General features: G+C 45.6%; 1 protein-coding gene across 5 annotated transcripts in view; it reads left to right on the top strand.

The window, feature by feature from the left end:
* The window catches only part of ARAP3 (ArfGAP with RhoGAP domain, ankyrin repeat and PH domain 3), a 632,921-nt gene that overhangs the window by 271,151 nt on the left and 336,047 nt on the right, over window positions 1-25,723 (top strand). For all 5 annotated transcript variants that reach the window (XM_069199483.1, XM_069199484.1, XM_069199486.1 and 2 more), the window contains one exon: window positions 16,806-16,974. In XM_069199483.1, coding sequence (XP_069055584.1) covers window positions 16,806-16,974 — 169 coding nt within the window. The remainder of the gene's footprint in view (window positions 1-16,805; window positions 16,975-25,723) is intronic.

Below are 25,723 nucleotides of genomic sequence, written 5' to 3'. Positions count from 1 at the left end.
TTTGCAACAAAGAAGCAACTTTCAAAGAACTCACTCTTCCCCCCGGAAACGTGAGACTTCACACCTCGCACCCGACGCCCCCGGCTCGAGATCCAGAGAACCAACACCACAGGGAGGACTCCCTGGCGACTGCGACCCCGTGACGACCCCCCAGCTCCCCCACAGCAACACCTGCAGAGAAAATCCAGAGGCTCCCCCTGACCATGACTGCCTGTAACAAGGGACCCGATGCCTGGACCAAGCACTGCACCCGTAGCCCCTAGGACCTGAAGGAACCTATGCCTAGCCCAGGTGGTGGCTGTTCCGAGAAGCCCCCCTGTGCCTGCCTGCACCGCTAGAGTGACCCCTGGGTCTCTCCATTGTTTCCTATCTAAAACCCGACGTCTGCTTTGCACACTGCACCCGGCCTCCCCTGTGCCGCTGAGGGTGTGTTTTGTGTGCCTACTTGTGTCCCCCCCAGTACTCTACAAAACCCCCCTGGTCTGCCCCCCGAGGATGCAGGTACTTACCTGTTGACAGACTGGCGCCTATGTGCTTTGGGCACCTCTTTGACCTCTGCACCTGACCTGCCCTGAGCTGCTGCCGTGGTAACTTTGGGGTTGCCTTGAACCCCCAACAGTGGGCTGCCTATGCCCAGGAACTGAGACTTGTAAGTGTTTTACTTAACTCACAATCTAACCATTACTTACCTCCCCCAGGAACTGTTGATTTTTGCACTTTGTCCACTTTTAAAATAGCTTATTGCCATTTTAACAAAGACTGTATATGATATTGCTTTAATTCAAAGTTCCTAACTTACCTGTGTAGAGTACCTTGCATTTTATGTATTTACTTCAAATCTTGAACTTGTGGTTCTAAAAATAAACTAAGAAAATATATTTTTCTATATTAAAACCTATTGGCCTGGAGTAAGTCTTTGAGTGTGTGTTCCTAATTTATTGCCTGTGTGTGTACAACAAATGCTTAACACTACCCTCTGATAAGCCTACTGCTCCACCACACTACCATAAAATAGAACATTAGAATTATCTAATTTTGCCACTATCTTACCTCTTAGGGGAACCCTTCGACTCTGTGCGCACTATTTCCTACTTTGAAATAGTATATACAGAGCCAACTTCCTACAACAGCCAAAGCAAACATCCATGTAGTTCAAGAGTACATTAACAAGCATGCACAGCCCTGAATACCGAGTTCTTTATGAGTTGTCCAACACCATCAGATTGGCCGCTCTTTTATCAGACATTTTATCGGGCCCGGCGTTCAGGTCGTACAGGTTGTATGGGACCTTGGGAGTGGGCCCGTCATTCTCTCTGGTGAGATTTCTTACGCAGTGCTGTTCACCATTCTGTGGAGGACCCATCTTATGCTCCCTCCTCTCAGTCAGGCGGGTCGGGCTTGTGTCTTATGGAACGCTCTTCAATCCAGGTTGATATCACGTCAGGCTTTCAAAGAAAAAAGTCTTACCTTGAAAGATGACCTATAAGTGGAGCCTATACATCAGCCCCATGTTTTTCAGTTTGCGTTTGGCTTCCCGAAAGGATTGTCGCTGCTGTTGTACTTTCAAGGTGTAATCAGAGAATATCAACACCGGGTAGGACTGGAAAACTCACTTGGTTGGCTCTTCCCGCTACCTTGACAATGATGGGCTGTGGTGGAGCCCCCACCTGTGGTTTAGCCATCAAGACTCTGAGGGCTCTTTCAATGATAAAGCAATTTGACAGGTCATCTGAGGGGACCCAAGTCTGCAACCAGTCATGGAAAAACTTTCTGGTTGTGGCTTCCTCAGCCCCCTCTGGGATGCCCACTATGCAAAGGTTATAACGCCTGGATCTTCCCTCTGCGTTCTTTACTCTGTTCTCCAGTTGGCCTACTTGGCACTGTAGATGGATCAGGCTTTAGTCATGTGTTTTCACTGTGTCTTCAGTTTCTGCCAGCTGGCCCTCTGACTCATGACCTATGAGTGGTATAAAGATGGTCCTGACGAGTGAGCACCAAGTCCACCTTGAGTTCCCCCATTTTGCCCTCCATAGTAACTTTAAGGTCTTGGATAGCAAGCAGAATGAGCGCGGTCTGGGGAGCGTCATTGACTGATGCCCCCTCCCCCGACAGCTCCAGTTGGGCTCCAGTGTTGATGTGGGCCCCTTCTCTGGGTTTGTCCACACAGAGGGTTCTCACCGGCCCACCATCGGCCATGTCCCCCAAGATCCGGGTTCAGCCCCACAGTGCTCTCCACAGCAAAATGTCACAGATGACCACTGGCGACTGCCTCAGGGGTGCCCGTGATCGGGGAGAAGGTCCTACGCCGCCAGGCCAGTACAGAAATGGCACGAACAGAACAGTCAAGCCACTGGTCCCCAATAAGATGTCCCTTGCTCCACTCCAGAGAGGCCAATGTTCCAGGATCACTCAAGTCTTGTGACTGAAGGCCCAGAGCTAGGGGAGAATGTCAGAGAATGCACCAGAGGACGGGGAGGTGGTGGGTGGGACGTACGGGGAGGGTTTACCCACACCATGGGACGGCACCCCAGGCCAGCCCCAACGCAATCTCCAGGTCGCCTTCACCCACGTTTTGGGCAGCTCTCTCGTATGCCAGACTGCTGCCCAGGCTTCCGCAGTCCGCTGTTCAGTCCTGCAGTAAAGTAGGGATCCCAGGGGTCACTGCCTCCGACCACCACCAGTTGCATTCAGGAGATGTTGGGATGCACAATTAAGGCCCCAGGTTCTCATGGCTTCACATCGTAATCTCTCTGGGCTCCCCACAGAATGCAGGGACATGTGTACCAGTAATTCCCATGCCACTTCAGTTGGCCTTTTCAACTGTGCACTCACTGCAACCTGTTCCGGTGTTGGGGGTCCCCTTCCACTTCGCGCCACTCTTCACCTCAAAGGGGGCACCACATCCACCAATTTACAGCGGCTGACACTCAGGCTGTGGACTTTTATTTGTAGTTTAGAATCACTTGCCTTTTTAACATGCATTTTTCACTTGTTTCCTCTTTTGCCTGAAGGGAGAGCTTCTCTGTCTGAATATTCTTACCCTTCTCTGCTGGGCTTCCTATATACACATCATACTCCCAATGGAATAGAAGGGTACAGTTTTGAAAGGTTGCAGTACATTTTAGGTCTCCTTTATAGCTTTCCACCAAGTTACCATGTGCTTTTAATGTTCATTTAGGAGTGTAATTTGCTTCTTCTGCGGCTGCTTGTATTTTGCAAATGGCCTGTTCATTTGTTTAGGGAAATGCTATTTGGAACATTCGCCGTTCCCAGTAGTGCAGTGGTTCCCATACTTTTTCGGCCCATGGCTCCCTTGACCTATTGGCCGTAGGCTGTGGCTCCCCATTATGTTATTTTTGTTAGGCACGTGCGGGATATAAGCCCGGCCTCAAGAGCTCTTCCGTTTTTCTCTTTGAAAATAATTGGAGTGTCCCCTGTCTGTGTGTTTTTGCCCCCTGTCTGTTGGCCCGTGCCAACTGTCTGTGTGTTCCTGCCTAGTGTCTGTTTGTCCTTGCTTCCTGTGTCCCCATGCCTCCTGTCTGTGTGTTCTTGCATCTTGTCTGTGCCCTCATGCCTCGTGTGTGTTCTTGCCTCCTGTCTGTGAGTTCCTGCCTCCTGTTTGTTTGTCCTTGCCTCCTGTCTGTTTATTCATGCCTCCTGTCTGTGCCCTCATGCCTCCAGCCTGATTGGTAGCACTACACAAAATTGATAGATATGTTGCTTATTTATTTTTCTTGACTTTTGGTGATTTCTTCAATCCCTGGTCCTTTCCATTGACATTTAAGTGAGGGCATGCTGCGAGACAAGCTCAGTATCTCACTTCCATGGAACTGCCTACATTTTGGTGATACTGGCTCCAATGGGCACCCCACAAAAACATCTGTCTTTGCCCTATTCTAGGCCTCAACAGCTTGAAAAGTAAGAGCAACTCACAGAGACAGCAAAGTGTTGGATCCATGAAAGACTGTTATGTTCAATTACTGTGGTCTAACAGCAAGACTTGAGATGAAAACCCACAATTTCAAGGTGTCTCATTCTTTGCCACCATCTCCTAGCTGTGCCACAGGTGAAAAAAAGTTTGGCTCCTTAGGACTTCAACCCACCACCAAACAAATGTGATTGGGAAAGGCAGCGCTTTTAGACCCCTGCACATATAGAGCGCCTCTCTAGTGTGTACAGAAGTCACAATGACCACTTTAAGATCTAGCACACCGCCCGTAGCTTCCTGCAACAAGGTGGCAAACTTAGTAGTGAGCAACCCCAGGCTTTTCTCATGGCAGCCAGAGGCACCGCTCTGGCACTCTGAGGCTGCGGCCATAATCCGCACTCGCCTCCTCGGCCATCCTGTATCGCAGCCTCCTGTTCAGTGCAAATCATGCACGGGCGCCCAATGCGGAGCAGTAGTGACAACACAAGAACCCTGGGCAGAGTTTCCACAGAGGAAGTGACGTTGCTGCCTCTCACAGTTGCCAGTGGAACAGGATTGTTGGCCCGTGTTCTGTATGAAAGCTGTCGTGCTACTACACTATTAAGGGTAACAGATAGAAGTGTTATGACTAGTCACAGCAAACCTGGCAGTAGCTAAGCAAAAGGACTAGCTGAGACACTTAGGGATCATGATGGATGGGGACAACTTATTGGGGAGTTTGAGACACTGACTATGCATAGCATGCCTGATATTAAATCTTTGAAAGGCGTGATGGGAGGTGGGGCGTAAGGGAATGGGGTGCTAGGTAGTTGGTACAAATTGTTTCCTCACCGGCCACTGATTGTAGGTGGGTGTGTGTGTTTAAATGCCTGCACTAAATTTAAAAAAAACTAATTGAACCAAAAGGGATTAGTCAGTCATATTTCTCACACCCAGATGCTATTAAGAAAGACACAGCAAAACTATGCCATTTTGCTGTTGTTTTTTTTCATAGAAGGACTAAAGTGTCCATTTCCTTATACATTCTCATTTGCTGTTCAAGGTACAAAACCGAGTAAGAGTTGTATTTGACAAGAGAAAACAAACCACAACAGATGGAAAGGTTGACAGTGGCCCTCTGGTTTGCAGTTTATAGCTCCTGAGTTTCTGAAAGAATGTTCTCGAATGTGGTATTCCATCCGATTTTGCATTGGCTCTCAAGTGCTACTGTATGTGTCCATAAATTTGTTTTTTAAGACAAGGTTGAGTTGCTAAGAATTGATTAAATATGTAAAAGAGGTAAACATTTTGTATTGTTAAATGCATCTTGGGAACAATGTCAGCATTGCTTATTTTGACCAATGTCAGTGGGAAATGTTTCCCCTTCAGAGACTTGCTTCCGGAACTCTGTGCTTGGTGCATGGCACACCTGGCTAGCTTTGAGAGTGCACAGGGGTGCCACAGCGCAGTTTGGGAACCACTGCAGTAGTGTATTGGGGATTTGTTTTGCATTAGGTATTCTATGTTATTTTCTTTTATTCCATTTTTCAGGCTGTTTTGTACATCACTATTTTCTGTTTTTGAATTTCATAATCATTTGTAAATCATAATTCTTTTGTATAACAGGGACTTATATTTCTCACATAATTCCATTCATCACTTACACTTCAGTGGAAAGCCACCAGAGGAAAATATTCATAGAGCCCAAGGTACAGGGTCTAAGTGTGTGCTATTTAATATGTAGGAAACACAAATACGAATAAATAGGGAAAGCACCATGGCACTTGTGAGAAGCAGATTTATGTTCATGTTCATTTTAACCCCTATAGTTTGACGACAAAGCGAGCTGACTTTCACACAGAAGATTTCCCACTGTCATAATTTCCACAGAAACATACAAACAATATTGTATCCACTAAGATTGTCTGGTATATTTACATTTTAAAATCCAGGCATGGACTATTGTGGAGAGATGAATGGTTTCTTGTTCTTTTGGGCCCTGATGTAGTTTTAAGAAATACGAATTGCCAATGCATAAAAGTCTATAGCCCTTGTTACTGAGACATAGGAATTGGACAGAAAGCACTATTGCATGTGTGTACCTGCATATTATGAACAGCACTGCATGATACTCTGTTATAGTGCAAATACAAAGAGAAGCATGTTACTGGAATTAAGAAATTGAGAAACCATTTTGTAAGGAAATGCCTCCTTGGCATGGTTGCCCCCTGACTTTTTGCCTTTGCTGATGCTATGTTTACAATTGAAAGTGTGCTGAGGCCTGCTAACCAGGCCCCAGCACCAGTGTCCTTTCCCTAACCTGTACTTTTGTATCCACAATTGGCAGACCCTGGCATCCAGATAAGTCCCTTGTAACTGGTACTTCTAGTACCAAGGGCCCTGATGCCAAGGAAGGTCTCTAAGGGCTGCAGCATGTCTTATGCCACCCTGGAGACCTCTCACTCAGCACAGACACACTGCTTGCCAGCTTGTGTGTGCTGGTGAGAACAAAACGAGTAAGTCGACATGGCACTCCCCTCAGGGTGCCATGCCAGCCTCTCACTGCCTATGCAGTATAGGTAAGACACCCCTCTAGCAGGCCTTACAGCCCTAAGGCAGGGTGCACTATACCATAGGTGAGGGTACCAGTGCATGAGCATGGTACCCCTACAGTGTCTAAACAAAACCTTAGACATTGTAAGTGCAGGGTAGCCATAAGAGTATATGGTCTGGGAGTCTGTCAAACACGAACTCCACAGCACCATAATGGCTACACTGAAAACTGGGAAGTTTGGTATCAAACTTCTCAGCACAATAAATGCACACTGATGCCAGTGTACATTTTATTGTAAAATACACCACAGAGGGCACCTTAGAGGTGCCCCCTGAAACTTAACCGACTGTCTGTGTAGGCTGACTAGTTCCAGCAGCCTGCCACACCAGAGACATGTTGCTGGCCCCATGGGGAGAGTGCCTTTGTCACTCTGAGGCCAGTAACAAAGCCTGCACTGGGTGGAGATGCTAACACCTCCCCCAGGCAGGAGCTGTAACACCTGGCGGTGAGCCTCAAAGGCTCACCCCTTTGTCACAGCCCAGCAGGGCACTCCAGCTTAGTGGAGTTGCCCGCCCCCTCCGGCCACGGCCCCCACTTTTGGCGGCAAGGCTGGAGGGAACAAAGAAAGCAACAAGGAGGAGTCACTGGCCAGTCAGGACAGCCCCTAAGGTGTCCTGAGCTGAGGTGACTCTGACTTTTAGAAATCCTCCATCTTGCAGATGGAGGATTCCCCCAATAGGGTTAGGATTGTGACCCCCTCCCCTTGGGAGGAGGCACAAAGAGGGTGTACCCACCCTCAGGGCTAGTAGCCATTGGCTACTAACCCCCCAGACCTAAACACGCCCTTAAATTTAGTATTTAAGGGCTACCCTGAACCCTAGAAAATTAGATTCCTGCAACTACAAGAAGAAGGACTGCCCAGCTGAAAACCCCTGCAGCGGAAGACCAGAAGACGACAACTGCCTTGGCTCCAGAAACTCACCGGCCTGTCTCCTGCCTTCCAAAGATCCTGCTCCAGCGACGCCTTCCAAAGGGACCAGCGACCTCGACATCCTCTGAGGACTGCCCCTGCTTCGAAAAGACAAGAAACTCCCGAGGACAGCGGACCTGCTCCAAGAAAGGCTGCGACTCTGTTTCCAGCAGCTTTAAAGAACCCTGCAAGCTCCCCGCAAGAAGCGTGAGACTTGCAACACTGCACCCGGCGACCCCGACTCGGCTGGTGGCGACCCAACACCTCAGGAGGGACCCCAGGACTACTCTGATACTGTGAGTACCAAAACCTGTCCCCCCTGAGCCCCCACAGCGCCGCCTGCAGAGGGAATCCCGAGGCTTCCCCTGACCGCGACTCTTTGAACCTAAAGTCCCGACGCCTGGGAGAGACCCTGCACCCGCAGCCCCCAGGACCTGAAGGACCGGACTTTCACTGGAGAAGTGACCCCCAGGAGTCCCTCTCCCTTGCCCAAGTGGAGGTTTCCCCGAGGAATCCCCCCCTTGCCTGCCTGCAGCGCTGAAGAGATGCCGAGATCTCTCATAGACTAACATTGCGAACCCGACGCTTGTTTCTACACTGCACCCGGCCGCCCCCGCGCCGCTGAGGGTGAAATTTCTGTGTGGACCTGTGTCCCCCCCGGTGCCCTACAAAACCCCCCTGGACTGCCCTCCGAAGACGCGGGTACTTACCTGCAAGCAGACCGGAACCGGGGCACCCCCTTCTCTCCATTCTAGCCTATGTGTTTTGGGCACCACTTTGAACTCTGCACCTGACCGGCCCTGAGCTGCTGGTGTGGTGACTTTGGGGTTGCTCTGAACCCCCAACGGTGGGCTACCTTGGACCAAGAACTAAGCCCTGTAAGTGTCTTACTTACCTGGTTAACCTAACAAATACTTACCTCCCCTAGGAACTGTGAAAATTGCACTAAGTGTCCACTTTTAAAACAGCTATTTGTGAATAACTTGAAAAGTATACATGCAATTTTGATGATTTGAAGTTCCTAAAGTACTTACCTGCAATACCTTTCGAATGAGATATTACATGTAGAATTTGAACCTGTGGTTCTTAAAATAAACTAAGAAAATATATTTTTCTATACAAAAACCTATTGGCTGGATTTGTCTCTGAGTGTGTGTACCTCATTTATTGTCTATGTGTATGTACAACAAATGCTTAACACTACTCCTTGGATAAGCCTACTGCTCGACCACACTACCACAAAATAGAGCATTAGTATTATCTCTTTTTGCCACTATCTTACCTCTAAGGGGAACCCTTGGACTCTGTGCATGCTATTCCTTACTTTGAAATAGCACATACAGAGCCAACTTCCTACATTGGTGGATCAGCGGTGGGGTACAAGACTTTGCATTTGCTGGACTACTCAGACAATACCTGATCACACGACAAATTCCAAAATTGTCATTAGAAATTCATTTTTGCAATTTGAAATTTTTCTAAATTCTTAAAAGTCCTGCTAGGGCCTTGTGTGTTAAGTCCCTGTTTAGCATTGTCTTTTTAGAGTTTAAAAGTTTGTTAAAAGTTTGAATTAGATTCTAGAAACAGTTTTAGATTCTTAAAAAAGTATTCCAACTCTTAGCAGAATAATGTCTGATACAGAGATGCAGGTGGTGGAACTCGACACCACACCTTACCTCCATCTTAAGATGAGGGAGCTAAGGTCTCTCTGTAATATAAAGAAAATAACCATTGGCTCCAGACCTACCAAAATTCAGCTCCAGGAGCTGTTGGCAGAGTTTGAAAAAGCCAACCCCTCTGATGATGACATCACAGAGGAAGAAATTAGTGACTTGGAGGCCAATGTCCCTCCTCCAGTCCTAAATAGGGAGAACAGGACCCCTCAAGTCCTGTCTCCAACTGTGTTAGTCAGAAATAGTGAGTCCCTCACAGGAGGGTCCCACATTTCTGAAATCACTGAGGATGCTCTCAGTGAAGATGACCTCCTGTTAGCCAGGATGGCCAAAAGATTGGCTTTAGAGAGACAGCTCCTAGCCATAGAAAGGGAAAGACAAGAGATGGGCCTAGGACCCATCAATGGTGGCAGCAATATAAATAGGGTCAGAGATTCTCCTGACATGTTAAAAATCCCCAAAGGGATTGTGACAAAATTTGAAGATGGTGATGACATCACCAAGTGGTTCACAGCTTTTGAGAGGGCTTGTGTAACCAGAAAAGTGAACAGATCTCACTGGGGTGCTCTCCTTTGGGAAATGTTCACTGGAAAGTGTAGGGATAGACTCCTCACACTCTCTGGAAAAGATGCAGAATCTTATGACCTCATGAAGGGTACCCTGATTGAGGGCTTTGGATTCTCCACTGAGGAGTACAGGATTAGGTTCAGGGGGGCTCAAAAATCCTCGAGCCAGACCTGGGTTGACTTTGTTGACTACTCAGTGAAAACACTAGATGGTTGGATTCAAGGCAGTGGTGTAAATAATTATGATGGGCTGTACAATTTATTTGTGAAAGAACACCTATTGAGTAATTGTTTCAATGATAAACTGCATCAGCATCTGGTAGACCTAGGACCAATTTCTCCCCAAGAATTGGGAAAGAAGGCGGACCATTGGGTCAAGACAAGGGTGTCCAAGACTTCAACAGGGGGTGACCAAAAGAAAGGGGTCACAAAGACTCCCCAGGGGAAGAGTGATGAGACAACCAAAACTAAAAATAGTAAAGAGTCTTCTACAGGCCCCCAAAAACCTGCACAGGAGGGTGGGCCCAGAGCCTCTTCACAAAACAATGGGTACAAGGGTAAAAACTTTGATCCCAAAAAGGCCTGGTGTCATAGCTGTAAACAGCATGGACACCAAACTGGAGACAAGGCCTGTCCCAAGAAAGGTCCCACTCCCAACTCCCATCCAGGTAACACTGGTATGGCTAGTCTCCAAGTGGGATCAACAGTGTGCCCAGAGCAAATCAGGGTCCACACTGAAGCTACTCTAGTTTCTGAGGGTGGGGTGGATTTAGCCACACTAGCTGTCTGGCCGCCTAACATGCAAAAATACAGACAGCAACTCTTAATTAATGGGACTAGAATAGAGGGCTTGAGGGATACAGGTGCCAGTGTCACCATGGTGACAGAGAAACTGGTTTCCCTTGGCCAATACCTGACTGGAAAAACTTACACAGTCACCAACGCTGACAATCAGAGAAAAGTACATCCCATGGCAATGGTTACTTTAGAATGGGGAGGGGTCAATGGCCTGAAACAGGTGGTGGTCTCCTCAAATATCCCAGTGGACTGTCTGCTTGGAAATGACCTGGAGTCCTCAGCATGGGCTGAGGTAGAGCTAAAAACCCATGCAGCAATGCTGGGTATCCCTGAACTGGTATGTGTGAAAACAAGAGCACAGTGCAAGGCACAGGGTGAACAAGTAGAGCTGGAGTCTGGAAGAATGGCCCAGCCTACCAAGAGAACAGGAAAGTCAGTTGGGAAACCAACTACAACACAGCAAAAGAAAGGGAACCTCTCTTCTCAGGAAGAAGTTCTGCCCTCTGAGGGAACTGAGCCTTTGGAGCTTGAACGTTATTAGGTTGAGCTCTTAGGCCCAGGGGGACCCTCAAGGGAGGAGCTGTGTACGGGACAAGAAACCTGTCCCTCTCTTGAAGGCCTTAGGCAGCAAGCTGCTGAAGAGTCCAAAGGCAAGAAAAATGGAACGCATAGGGTCTATTGGGAAGATGGGCTCCTGTACACTGAGGCCAGAGACCCCAAACCTGGTGCCACTAGGAGAGTGGTAGTGCCTCAGCTGTTCAGGAAGTTCATCCTAACATTGGCCCATGACATTCCCCTTGCTGGACATTTGGGACAAACCAAGACGTGGGAGAGGTTAGTCAACCACTTCTACTGGCCCAATATGTCCAACATGGTTAAGGAGTTTTGCCTCTCCTGCCCCACCTGTCAAGCCAGTGGTAAGACAGGTGGACATCCAAAGGCCCCCCTCATTCCACTTCCAGTGGTGGGGGTTCCCTTTGAAAGAGTGGGTGTGGACATAGTTGGTCCACTGGAGCCTCCCACAGCCTCAGGAAATATGTATATCCTGGTAGTAGTGGATCATGCTACCAGGTATCCTGAAGCTATTCCCCTTAGGTCGACTACTGCCCCTGCAGTAGCCAAGGCCCTCATTGGTATCTTTACCAGAGTGGGTTTCCCTAAGGAGGTGGTGTCTGACAGAGGTACCAACTTCATGTCAGCATACCTAAAGCACATGTGGAATGAGTGTGGGGTGACTTATAAATTCACTACACCATACCATCCACAAACTAATGGCTTAGTTGAGAGATTCAACAAGACATTAAAGGGCATGATCATGGGGCTCCCAGAAAAACTCAAAAGGAGATGGGATGTCCTCTTGCCATGCCTGCTTTTCGCTTACAGAGAGGTGCCACAGAAGGGAGTAGGATTCTCACCCTTTGAACTTCTGTTTGGTCATCCTGTAAGGGGACCACTTGCCCTTGTTAAAGAAGGCTGGGAGAGACCTCTCCATGAGCCTAAACAGGACATAGTGGACTATGTACTTGGCCTTCGCTCTAGAATGGCAGAGTACATGGAAAAGGCAACCAAAAACCTTGAGGCCAGCCAACAGCTCCAGAAGTTTTGGTATGACCAAAAGGCTGCACTGGTGGAGTTCCAACCAGGGCAGAAAGTCTGGGTTCTGGAGCCTGTGGCTCCCAGGGCACTCCAGGACAAATGGAGTGGCCCTTACCCAGTACTAGAAAGGAAGAGTCAGGTCACCTACCTGGTGGACCTGGGCACAAGCAGGAGCCCCAAGATGGTGATCCATGTGAACCGCCTTAAGCTCTTCCATGACAGGGCTGATGTCAATCTGTTGATGGTAACAGATGAGGATCAGGAGGCAGAGAGTGAACCTCTCCCTGATCTTCTATCATCAGACCCAAAAGATGGCACAGTAGATGGAGTGATCTACTCAGACACCCTCTCTGGCCAACAGCAAGCTGATTGTAGGAGAGTCCTACAACAGTTTCCTGAACTCTTCTCCTTAACCCCTGGTCAGACCCACCTGTGTACCCATGATGTGGACACAGGAGACAGCATGCCTGTCAAGAACAAAATCTTTAGACAATCTGACCATGTTAAGGAAAGCATCAAGGTGGAAGTCCACAAGATGCTGGAATTGGGAGTAATTGAGCGCTCTGACAGCCCCTGGGCTAGCCCAGTGGTCTTAGTCCCCAAACCTCACACCAAAGATGGAAAGAAAGAGATGAGGTTTTGTGTGGACTACAGAGGGCTCAATTCTGTCACCAAGACAGATGCTCATCCAATTCCAAGAGCTGATGAGCTCATAGATAAATTGGGTGCTGCCAAATTCTTAAGTACCTTTGACTTGACAGCAGGGTACTGGCAAATAAAAATGGCACCTGGAGCAAAAGAGAAAACAGCATTCTCCACACCTGATGGGCATTATCAGTTTACTGTTATGCCCTTTGGTTTAAAGAATGCCCCTGCCACCTTCCAAAGGTTGGTGAATCAAGTCCTTGCTGGCTTGGAGTCCTTTAGCACAGCTTATCTTGATGATATTGCTGTCTTTAGCTCCACCTGGCAGGATCACCTGGTCCACCTGAAGAAGGTTTTGAAGGCTCTGCAATCAGCAGGCCTCTCTATCAAGGCATCCAAATGCCAGATAGGGCAGGGAACTGTGGTTTACTTGGGACACCTTGTAGGTGGAGGCCAAGTTCAGCCACTCCAACCTAAGATCCAGACTATTCTGGACTGGGTAGCTCCAAAAACCCAGACTCAAGTCAGGGCATTCCTTGGCTTGACTGGGTATTACAGGAGGTTTGTGAAGGGATATGGATCCATTGTGACAGCCCTCACTGAACTCACCTCCAAGAAAATGCCCAAGAAAGTGAACTGGACTGTGGAATGCCAACAGGCCTTTGACACCCTGAACCAAGCAATGTGCTCAGCACCAGTTCTCAAAGCTCCAGATTATTCTAAGCAGTTCATTGTGCAGACTGATGCCTCTGAACATGGGATAGGGGCAGTTTTGTCCCAAACAAATGATGATGGCCTTGACCAGCCTGTTGCTTTCATTAGCAGGAGGTTACTCCCCAGGGAGCAGCGTTGGAGTGCCATTGAGAGGGAGGCCTTTGCTGTGGTTTGGTCCCTGAAGAAGCTGAGACCATACCTCTTTGGGACTCACTTCCTAGTTCAAACTGACCACAGACCTCTCAAATGGCTGATGCAAATGAAAGGTGAAAATCCTAAACTGTTGAGGTGGTCCATCTCCCTACAGGGAATGGACTTTATAGTGGAACACAGACCTGGGACTGCCCATGCCAATGCAGATGGCCTTTCCAGGTTCTTCCACTTAGAAAATGAAGACTCTCTTGGGAAAGGTTAGTCTCATCCTCTTTCGTTTGGGGGGGGGTTGTGTAAGGAAATGCCTCCTTGGCATGGTTGCCCCCTGACTTTTTGCCTTTGCTGATGCTATGTTTACAATTGAAAGTGTGCTGAGGCCTGCTAACCAGGCCCCAGCACCAGTGTCCTTTCCCTAACCTGTACTTTTGTATCCACAATTGGCAGACCCTGGCATCCAGATAAGTCCCTTGTAACTGGTACTTCTAGTACCAAGGGCCCTGATGCCAAGGAAGGTCTCTAAGGGCTGCAGCATGTCTTATGCCACCCTGGAGACCTCTCACTCAGCACAGACACACTGCTTGCCAGCTTGTGTGTGCTGGTGAGAACAAAACGAGTAAGTCGACATGGCACTCCCCTCAGGGTGCCATGCCAGCCTCTCACTGCCTATGCAGTATAGGTAAGACACCCCTCTAGCAGGCCTTACAGCCCTAAGGCAGGGTGCACTATACCATAGGTGAGGGTACCAGTGCATGAGCATGGTACCCCTACAGTGTCTAAACAAAACCTTAGACATTGTAAGTGCAGGGTAGCCATAAGAGTATATGGTCTGGGAGTCTGTCAAACACGAACTCCACAGCACCATAATGGCTACACTGAAAACTGGGAAGTTTGGTATCAAACTTCTCAGCACAATAAATGCACACTGATGCCAGTGTACATTTTATTGTAAAATACACCACAGAGGGCACCTTAGAGGTGCCCCCTGAAACTTAACCGACTGTCTGTGTAGGCTGACTAGTTCCAGCAGCCTGCCACACCAGAGACATGTTGCTGGCCCCATGGGGAGAGTGCCTTTGTCACTCTGAGGCCAGTAACAAAGCCTGCACTGGGTGGAGATGCTAACACCTCCCCCAGGCAGGAGCTGTAACACCTGGCGGTGAGCCTCAAAGGCTCACCCCTTTGTCACAGCCCAGCAGGGCACTCCAGCTTAGTGGAGTTGCCCGCCCCCTCCGGCCACGGCCCCCACTTTTGGCGGCAAGGCTGGAGGGAACAAAGAAAGCAACAAGGAGGAGTCACTGGCCAGTCAGGACAGCCCCTAAGGTGTCCTGAGCTGAGGTGACTCTGACTTTTAGAAATCCTCCATCTTGCAGATGGAGGATTCCCCCAATAGGGTTAGGATTGTGACCCCCTCCCCTTGGGAGGAGGCACAAAGAGGGTGTACCCACCCTCAGGGCTAGTAGCCATTGGCTACTAACCCCCCAGACCTAAACACGCCCTTAAATTTAGTATTTAAGGGCTACCCTGAACCCTAGAAAATTAGATTCCTGCAACTACAAGAAGAAGGACTGCCCAGCTGAAAACCCCTGCAGCGGAAGACCAGAAGACGACAACTGCCTTGGCTCCAGAAACTCACCGGCCTGTCTCCTGCCTTCCAAAGATCCTGCTCCAGCGACGCCTTCCAAAGGGACCAGCGACCTCGACATCCTCTGAGGACTGCCCCTGCTTCGAAAAGACAAGAAACTCCCGAGGACAGCGGACCTGCTCCAAGAAAGGCTGCGACTCTGTTTCCAGCAGCTTTAAAGAACCCTGCAAGCTCCCCGCAAGAAGCGTGAGACTTGCAACACTGCACCCGGCGACCCCGACTCGGCTGGTGGCGACCCAACACCTCAGGAGGGACCCCAGGACTACTCTGATACTGTGAGTACCAAAACCTGTCCCCCCTGAGCCCCCACAGCGCCGCCTGCAGAGGGAATCCCGAGGCTTCCCCTGACCGCGACTCTTTGAACCTAAAGTCCCGACGCCTGGGAGAGACCCTGCACCCGCAGCCCCCAGGACCTGAAGGACCGGACTTTCACTGGAGAAGTGACCCCCAGGAGTCCCTCTCCCTTGCCCAAGTGGAGGTTTCCCCGAGGAATCCCCCCCTTGCCTGCCTGCAGCGCTGAAGAGATCCCGAGATCTCTCATAGACTAACATTGCGAACCCGACGCTTGTTTCTACACTGCACCCGGCCGCCCCCGCGCCGCTGAGGGTGAAATTTCTGTGTGGACCTGTGTCCCCCCCGGTGCCCTACAAAACCCCCCTGGACTGCCCTCCGAAGACGCGGGTACTTACCTGCAAGCAGACCGGAACCGGGGCACCCCCTTCTCTCCATTCTAGCCTATGTGTTTTGGGCACCACTTTGAACTCTGCACCTGACCGGCCCTGAGCTGCTGGTGTGGTGACTTTGGGGTTGCTCTGAACCCCCAACGGTGGGCTACCTTGGACCAAGAACTAAGCCCTGTAAGTGTCTTACTTACCTGGTTAACCTAACAAATACTTACCTCCCCTAGGAACTGTGAAAATTGCACTAAGTGTCCACTTTTAAAACAGCTATTTGTGAATAACTTGAAAAGTATACATGCAATTTTTATGATTTGAAGTTCCTAAAGTACTTACCTGCAATACCTTTCGAATGAGATATTACATGTAGAATTTGAACCTGTGGTTCTTAAAATAAACTAAGAAAAGATATTTTTCTATACAAAAACCTATTGGCTGGATTTGTCTCTGAGTGTGTGTACCTCATTTATTGTCTATGTGTATGTACAACAAATGCTTAACACTACTCCTTGGATAAGCCTACTGCTCGACCACACTACCACAAAATAGAGCATTAGTATTATCTCTTTTTGCCACTATCTTACCTCTAAGGGGAACCCTTGGACTCTGTGCATGCTATTCCTTACTTTGAAATAGCACATACAGAGCCAACTTCCTACACATTTTGACTCTGGTTCTTTGTGGCAGCTCTTTCAAGATTTTTGCCACATACTTTGCGGGAAATTTGGAAGTAAATCGAAGTCCATTTTCTGAACATCACATGTAGTTAATGCTTGTTAATCTCTAGTGCTCGCTATCATATTTTTTTACATTCTCACTCATATTGGAATCTCTCACACTGCTAACCTTCTACCATGCCTATAGAGACTTTTGGCTTCAATATATCAAAAGTGTTCCTTGTTCCCCATAGGTACTGTGTGCAGGTGTTGCTGGTCCCAATGTGCTGAAGACCATGATGCAGTTCTTCTTTGATGCAGAGTCAGCAAACATGACTGACGTGGGGCAATCTGATGGTTCTCCCTTGCCTAACTTGGATCCATGGTGGTCGCCCAATGGCAGTTCACAACGAGTCTTCTTTGGTAAGCAATGGCTCACCAATCCATGTTCCACTTTTCTCCGAAAGATGTTATGTGCAGCTAAACATAAGGTATGCACTATGTGACCACTACCTACCTGGTTAACAAAGACTTGTAAACATGTCTCTTGAGGAGCCATGGGTGGTCTGTCTTCTAGTCCATGTTTTTCAGCTTGTTGCTGCTTATTCCTAGCTCCTAATCTTTCCTATATGAAATGTGTTTTTTATCTACACTGGTGATCCACTGTCTAAGATTTAGTAGCAAGCATAATTGGTGCACTGAACGGTGTTCCTATCGATACATTTCACAGAGTGATTTAGGGGCAGGAGTGAGTAATTGGACTTTAAAGAAAGTTTCACTGAAGTAATCATCACCAGTTGCTAGAGTGGATGAAAATTGACTGGCATGATATTTGAAGTGCACTTACATACTAACCCTCCCCCATAGCAGGTTTTTGGTATATTTGCAGGTCAGTGCTGAGAAGGACATTGCAAAATAGATGCTGGTTTTACAAAGCAACCATACCAAATTCACACATGATTAACAACCATGATGAGAGATCAGGAACTAAATGGGTGCAGAACTTTATTTCCTTGTTTTTGTTTTGGTAAAGCAGTTTGAGACTGCTTTGGAAGAAGGAGAGTTAACATAAGGTAGCTTGCACTATCACTACCTGATTTGTGGCTAGATTATAAATTTAATTTTCAAGATGCTTTAAAGTACTACATTTTAATTTGGTGAGCACTAATGATTAGTCTTTGGAAGCTGAACGTAGACATATGCAATACTGCTGAGAGAAAGTTCCCACAGACCATATAATATGTAAGCAAGCATAGCAGTGACAGTCAAACAGAAAGGATTTACTGGAATTGCAAACTAGTTGGCATAACAGCAAAGCTGGAAACATTTTCAGGTCAAGCGTGCAAGCTCTTTGACCTGTTGTTAGTATTGTGGCCTTTTATTAACCCCACCGCATGCGCATCACTTTCACTCATTCGTGGACTTGCCTTTCAGAAATCATCTCTTAACATTGGTAAATGCTTTGTTTGTCCTGCCTTGAGGCGGTTTTGTTACCGCTTTGCAGACTGAGCCTGTTACATGAATAATTGCACGATTACAATATGTTTGATTGCAAGCAAACTTCTTTTCCTTTTGGTGTCTCTCCTTCACACTCATGCTCATGACAGCCATGGTGCTTTGAATTGGCTCGCTAATGTCAACTACTGTTTCACTCTTCATTTTCAATTTATGTGGCAAGAAAAGTCCAGTTAGGAATTTACAGTGCCAATAGCTCTTTACTAACTCTGATGGAGATATTTGTAAAGGGCCCTTCATAGACCATAGTTAGGAACTTAATCAGTGTGTGCTTAGTGTCCAGTATTTAGCATTACAGTCTACCAGAATATTAGCAGACATACTATACTCAGAAGATCTGAAACAAGCCCTGCTGAATTCAAACAAACATACATTGTAAATACAACTTTGCAGGTCTATAATGATATCTGTATTTAACCACTGCTCCATTTTGACCACTGACTCTACTTTGTGCATAACTTAGCTTCAAACACTGTCATATTGGTGGTGCAGGTATTTTTCAGCGCACAACTTATGCAACATATTTTTCACTCATGTTTTCAGTCTTGTGCTCTTTCTCACCAAAGCAGGGATATAACACAGAGGAATGAGGGAAAGATAAGGATGTACCAGAAGAATGTTTATGGTACAGCAGGAAACAGTTTGGTCTTATGGAGCGCACAATGGGATGTGGCCAATCCCGAACGTGCTCTTTCAACACGGACTGGTACTGCCAGCGTTTCAACAACAGCTTACAATATGGGAGGGGGGAGTTTCTATAATTCTCCTCTCCAGCTTGATTAAGGTATTTAATGGAGAAACTTGACAACTGGAAATAGATATAACTCATACCAGGAAAGGGACCCCTTTGCCTGGTTCCCATTGTGTGTCGTTTTCTCTCTTTCGGCAGTCGTCTGGGCTTGACTTGAAGGTGGCAAAGAGATGATGACCCTACCTCACCCCATAGTGATGCACTTTTAATTCTTATTTTTAGCTTTGTGTTGTGAATTAATATATAATCACTGTACATGTAGACATATTATCCATGATTGAAGTAGTGTATTTTCATTGTTTGTTTCTATGATCATTATTATTCTACTGCTGTGATTATTTCTGGAAGTGCACTTGTGTGCTGCATTTGACATTCGACATATACGCCTTCCCTTTACGAACCTCAAGACGTGCCTTAATAAATTCATTACCCAGACTAAGAGTTCTGCATTGTTGGAAATCCTTTTATCCGTGTTTCCTTTCAGTCTGAAGTACAAGCAAAGTTTAAGCGCGTCCGATCTTATTTAGCTTCTTATCTTGAATTTATAAGGGGGCGTGTTAGAGGTTCGTTGGAACGTTTGACTGCGCTTAGAGTAAATCCCACCATAGGACTCAATTTCAATACAAATAATTAACAATATCAATCAACAGTATCAGTAGTCTTTGGAGTCAGTAATCTCACGCACCATGACCCCTTTGGCCATGAATAACCACACCTTTATGTAAAGGTTAGAATGTTTATTTCCCTATATTAACAATGCTAATATCACGTAGCTGTGTCTCAAAATCAAATGATATGCATACAGAAAGAACACTGGTTGACCAAACCTTCTAAAGAATCTAAAAGTAACCAAAGCATGAATGGTTAGGTACTCTAGAATTACAGTACAAATCAATAGCAAGAACAATTGCACAATGGAAATCAAAAACATCTAGATTCAGCAATTGAGTAACATCAATTATTTATTAATAGCAACTTATTAGCATTTTAGGATTTCCTCTACTGACCTTCTGATTAGAGTAGCATGTTTGGGCTTCATGCAAAACAATTTGTCAATATAAATTTGGAAAAACATCTAGCTATGGCTCCATCAGAATTGCAGTTGGTACCTATAAACAAAGACAAATTACAACAAAAACAATAGCATTTCATTATACCTTTCCTCAGTATAGATCAGCAAGCTGCAATTATCTTCACCAATTGGACATCAGTTCGGTCAGTATCAGCATCAGACCATGAAGGGGAATGGTTCAGAACGAGAGACTCTAAACTGTCGGAACCATATGGAAAGCAATGTCTAAGTGATCAGCATTCAGCATCAGAAGTTTAAGCAATAAAGTCAAAGATAGAAATAAAGTCCTCTGGAACTGTTCAGCTACTCAGACAGAATAAACAAGCTCCTCTCAGAAGATGTCAGAGGGGGCAAATACCTGTCTGTCCTCAGTGCAGTTGGGCTAAGTTAAAATCGTCTAAAACTCTTCCCACGTCACCATTGGTTAAAGAATTGTACGTTACTTTTAGTCCAATGAAAATAGAACTTCAAATCTAAGATATCACTAAACTGTCTTTCACATGTTGATGAATGGCTCCTCTTCTCCTGTTCCCGTCGTAAGGTTAGTCAGGTATCAATTTTGTATCACTCTGTTCTCCAGTCAATGCATCCATTGTTACCTCCTGGGAAACTTCGCTTTCTCACACACTGAACTGTACATTGTAACAATAACTAATACAGCATATTATAGCAAGCAGTTCTCATGGGAAAACAAAGCATCTACTAGCGTTTGGTCAATTCAGTGAAACAATACAAGTATTAATTTCTCACGACAGCCATTTTATGTGAATCATTTGAACAGAACAACTACCATGAGGCTGTGCAAACTAGGTCCAAGACCTCAATAACTTTAAGGCCTACAATTTAATAAAGCAAATACATAATACATAATAATTAATATAACACACTACTACATTAAATTAAACCTAAGCACATCAAGCAATTTTAATGAGCAATTAATAAGGACACTTTGTGATTCTGACGGCCACTCAAGTAGGCACATTTTCCAAGTCGTGCTTCATTTTCCTATATTAAGTAAAATTCTTTGCACAGTTATGATTCAAATACATTAATATTTATTAGTAAGAATTCAGCGTTCACACAAGGTCCCTTGTAACTTAAATGTAAATGGACAATGCAAGTATGAAGTATGATGGAAAATCACAGAACAAATATCAATAGATGTTGGGACAAAAACAATCTTTTTGAAGTCGTCCTCTTTTGTACATTTGTCAACAACCCTATGTATTTTTCCCAGTGGTCTAAATGATTATGCAAACCACTGGGCGTGCTCCCATAAATACAATTTTTGTCAACATCACAGCTTGACTCTGATGTCAGGAGGGCACCCAATGTATACTGAAATTCTGAGGGAGAGCAACTAGCGCCCTCTCAGCCCATACTGTATTGTGACTGACCATGGCTACTGTGTGTTTATATTCTGAGTTATCTTTCATGGCTAATTATATTGCCTCCTTCCTGGTAATTCTTCACCTTACACTTGCCAGCCTTTAAGAAAGGTATGTTCATTTTGCCATTTAGTATACCAGGTTCGACTGCTGAGTCATGCAGTGTTCTGTCAATAAGAACGAGCGTCTTCACAAACCACAGGTATCACATCATATTTCTATGTTTAAATTCAGCCTTCTAAACGTGTTTACGTTGAAAGAATGAATGTGTAAATGTATGTGTGGTGGTTTTAAATAATGCTGGACCTATCATTTCCTTGAATGATTGTTGTCCTTGTAAGTTCTTTTTCAAACTAGATTCTTCTTATGGCACTCAGTTGCTTAGCTGTGTAGTGTATCTGAAGATCGGGTGATTACTATTCTTCTCTGATCTGTTAAAGCATTTTATCATCCACTTCTATTTGCACTTTTTCCAGATAACACTAATCAAGATTTATGTAACATCCTATAACCTTTAGGAATATACATCGTAATGGGAATTTTAATTGAATTTTGTGAGCACAAATATTTTTGATGTGTTTATTCTTCCTATGTATTTTGCAGGTTAGCATAATTATTTCTTAATGTCCTTTGTAGTTTGCTTTAACATAATGTTACACATGACACACAATGTAACCTCTCTGGTACCCAAAACTTGTAACCTGAAATATTTTATCTTTGTCTTCAAAGATTGTATTTACTCTTCATTGTTCCAGGACACACATTTTGAATTGTCACAGTGAGCTTTGTATCACAAGAGCATCCTGACATTTGGTTTGTTTTCTTTAACACTCCTTCAATACTGGTTATTAGGTTTCGCCTGAGACACTGCATTTTCTGTCGTTTGCGACGATCTGTTGTTAAGAAAAAAAATCTTAAAGGGGCGTAAAGCCCATCCCTTGTTTATCATTTGTAGGCTTTATCTGGACTCTCATTCCCTTACTTTACATTTGTTACCATATGCTGTTTCCTGGCGTATCTATTTTTTCTCTGGAGCATAAACCAAGTACCTCTTCTATTTGAAGTGTCCTTCCACAATTTTTGTTGATGGAGCTAATGTTTTCTTTTTAAAGAAAAACTCTGTGTAATATCAGTTTGTCATCGGCATATCACAAAGTGTAAATCTGAATATTGATCAGGCCTGCTCAATCTTCTAATCTTCCAAAGTCCGTAAAGTGAGATATAAAAATGACTAAATGCAAAGAAAAAAAAGCAGACAAAACTATATATGCACACTAGAAAAACTCGCCCCAGAATGAAGCAAATGTTGGACATGGGTGGCGAAAGACGAATTAAAGTAACTTTTTAAGTGGTTTCCTCCTGCAGTTCTGGGCCTCTGGCACTGTAGCAGTTACTTGTGAATACCCTCACTGCGCCCTGCTGACTGAAATAGCAGTAACCTTTGACTCACCAGGTTTCAGAGAGACAAGGATCAATGTTATATATTATCCCCAGATTCACATCATTGGGCTGGCCGGTCATATTTTGTCTCCTGGCCTCAGTGTGCCACTGGGGGCCCAGTGTCACTCTTGGGGGAAGCCAGTAAGAGCCACTGCTTGTGTAACCTGTTTTGCTTAAATAGCGTTCAGCTTTTGATTTTATAAAAGAACTTGGTTTGTAGTTTTAGTTTTATTTTCCAGGAAAAAAGGCCACCCTAGACCTGCCTACCTAAAAAGCACATTTGGTGCCTCTCTTGCCTTTCCATGGATGGCAAGCACCCCTGGGATTCATGAAAGGGAGATCAAACACTTGCAGGCAAAACTCCAACCACCCACCAAGATCACTGAGAAAGGCAGAAGCTCTTTCTGGGAGTTGATTGTCCCAAGAGCCCAATGTGCAAGCGCAGAGTCAACTCTCAACTTGCTGAGGGACTGACCCCTTTCCATTTAATAAAGCAAGCATTGGCAAAGCAATGCAAAATCTATTGATTTTGTGAAAGTTAATGTATTTTAACCATGTTGTATAGCAATGTGGACTAGCAGACTGGGACTGTCTGGACACAGATAAATAGCCTAGACAACCAGAAGACCTTGCCTTGATGCAAGATGTATGCTGTGTGCTGTGAAAAACTTATTTGATGACAGATAACGGATCCGCAAGAGAAACAAACAGCACATGCAGGCAGTCACATGCTCTGCTTATTAAATAAGATAAACATCCTTATAAAGACTTGGATTTTCAATTTGTCATCCTACTATAGGCAGTGCTAGGCACACACACCTGCTCAGTGCCAGGATACCCTTGTGATTTACAAATACACATAACATAAAAGATGATTGTATATTCTTCTGAAATGTCACAATGTTAAAAGAACAGCCCACCAAGCACTGAGGAAAATATCTTCTCTTCTATAATCAATGGTACCATACATCTTCCTTGTTCAGACTGTACGTCTGAACCTGAGACCTCTGTAACAGTGTCTGGAGATCAGTAGGACCAACTCTCAGGCAGATAGGAAGACAAAGTGATCCTATCATCTCATGCGAAGCAATCACTTAGCTGATTGTGTCTTCTAGAAAATCTTCCTAAGGGAGTGAGTTTCCATCATGACACCCCAACACAAACCATAGTGACAGATGCCTTCCTCTGTGGTTGGGATGCTCACATGGACGACATTGAATTCAAGGCTCTTTGGGGCCAGATGTATCAATATTTGGAATAGCGGTTACCTAAATGCGATTTTCTGTGAATCGCAGTTAGGTAATCGCTACTTGAATGTATAAAACTCCAGGAGTTTCATTTAGCATTTCCAATGGCTCTCAAACGGCCTACCTCAGTATTATTCATGAGGTAGGTCTGAATGTGCGACCCATTAGGAAACACTAAAATCACAGGGATGGTGGCTCAGCAGATCACCATGTCTGTGATTGCGTTTAAGTAAAGCATTTTTTTTAAATGCAGTCTCTTTTCCTTAAAGGAAAACAGAATGCGTTTACAAAAAAAAAAAATTACAAGTTTTCTTTTCATTTTTTAAGACTAGGGAGTGGTCTGTGGGAACACTGCCTGCTCTTAAAAAAACGTTTTGCATGCATCCTTGGGGACCACTTCCCATTAGCGAATAGGTTACCATCTACTTGAAGTAGGTGGTAAAATGTGAATGTTTTGCAACCACATTTCGGTATAAGGAAAAGACGCCCTTGACACGCCCCTTCCTAATACCGAATCGGTATGTAGTCTCAATTCCAAATTGCGATTTGGTAACATGTTACCAAATCGCAATTTGGAATTCATGCATACCAAAATGCATATTTGTAGTCGCAGACAGCCCAATCGGGCCGTTTGCAAATGCAACAATGCATGATACATCTGGCCCTTGGTGTCCAAAAATACAAACCTATCACATCAACCTACTAGATTTGAGAGTGGTTCATTTTGTTCTGAATGCTTTGATTCCTCTTTGCAATGAGCATGCAATGCCTGAACAAATATGTCTACTTTTTCCTTTCCTGGTGAAACATTACTAACCTAATACTAAGATACAAGTGGGACCTGCTTTTGTTATTGAAACATGGCTACACAAGCACTTCAATACAGAATCAGTAATTACTATTCCTGATTTTGTAATAAAGTGTATTTGTAAGGAAATGCCTCCTTGGCATGGTTACCCCCTGACGTTTTGCCTTTGCTGATGCTAAGTTTTGATTTGAAAGTGTGCTGAGCCCTGCTAACCAGGCCCCAGCACCAGTGTTCTTTCCCTAACCTGTACTTTTGTTTCCACAATTGGCACACCCTGGCATCCAGGTAAGTCCCTTGTAACTGGTACCCCTGGTACCAAGGGCCCTGATGCCAAGGAAGGTCTCTAAGGGCTGCAGCATGTCTTATGCCACCCTGGGGACCCCTCACTCAGCACAGACACACTGCTTGCCAGCTTGTGTGTGCTAGTGGGGATAAAACGACTATGTCGACATGGCACTCCCCTCAGGGTGCCATGCCAACCTCACACTGCCTACAGGTATAGATAAGTCACCCCTCTAGCAGGCCTTACTGCCCTAATGCAGGGTGCACTATACCATAGGTGAGGGCATAAGTACATGAGCACTATGCCCCTACAGTGTCTAAGCAAAACCTTAGACATTGTAAGTGCAGGGTAGCCATAAGATGATATGGTCTGGGAGTCTGTCATGCACGAACTCCACAGCACCATAATGGCTACACTGAAAACTGTGAAGTTTGGTATCAAACTTCTCAGCACAATAAATGCACACTGATGCCAGTGTACATTTTATTGTAAAATACACCCCAGAGGACACCTTAGAGGTGCCCCCTGAAATCTTAACCGACTACCCGTGTAGGCTGACTGGTTTTAGCAGCCTGCCACACTCCAGACATGTTGCTGGCCACATGGGGAGAGTGCCTTTGTCACACTGTGGCTAGTAACAAAGCCTGTACTGGGTGGAGGTGCTTCAC

The sequence above is a fragment of the Pleurodeles waltl genome, chromosome 7, assembly GCF_031143425.1.
Source record: "Pleurodeles waltl isolate 20211129_DDA chromosome 7, aPleWal1.hap1.20221129, whole genome shotgun sequence".
NCBI lineage: Eukaryota > Metazoa > Chordata > Amphibia > Caudata > Salamandridae > Pleurodeles > Pleurodeles waltl.
This window is presented reverse-complemented; position numbering and strand designations above follow the sequence as displayed.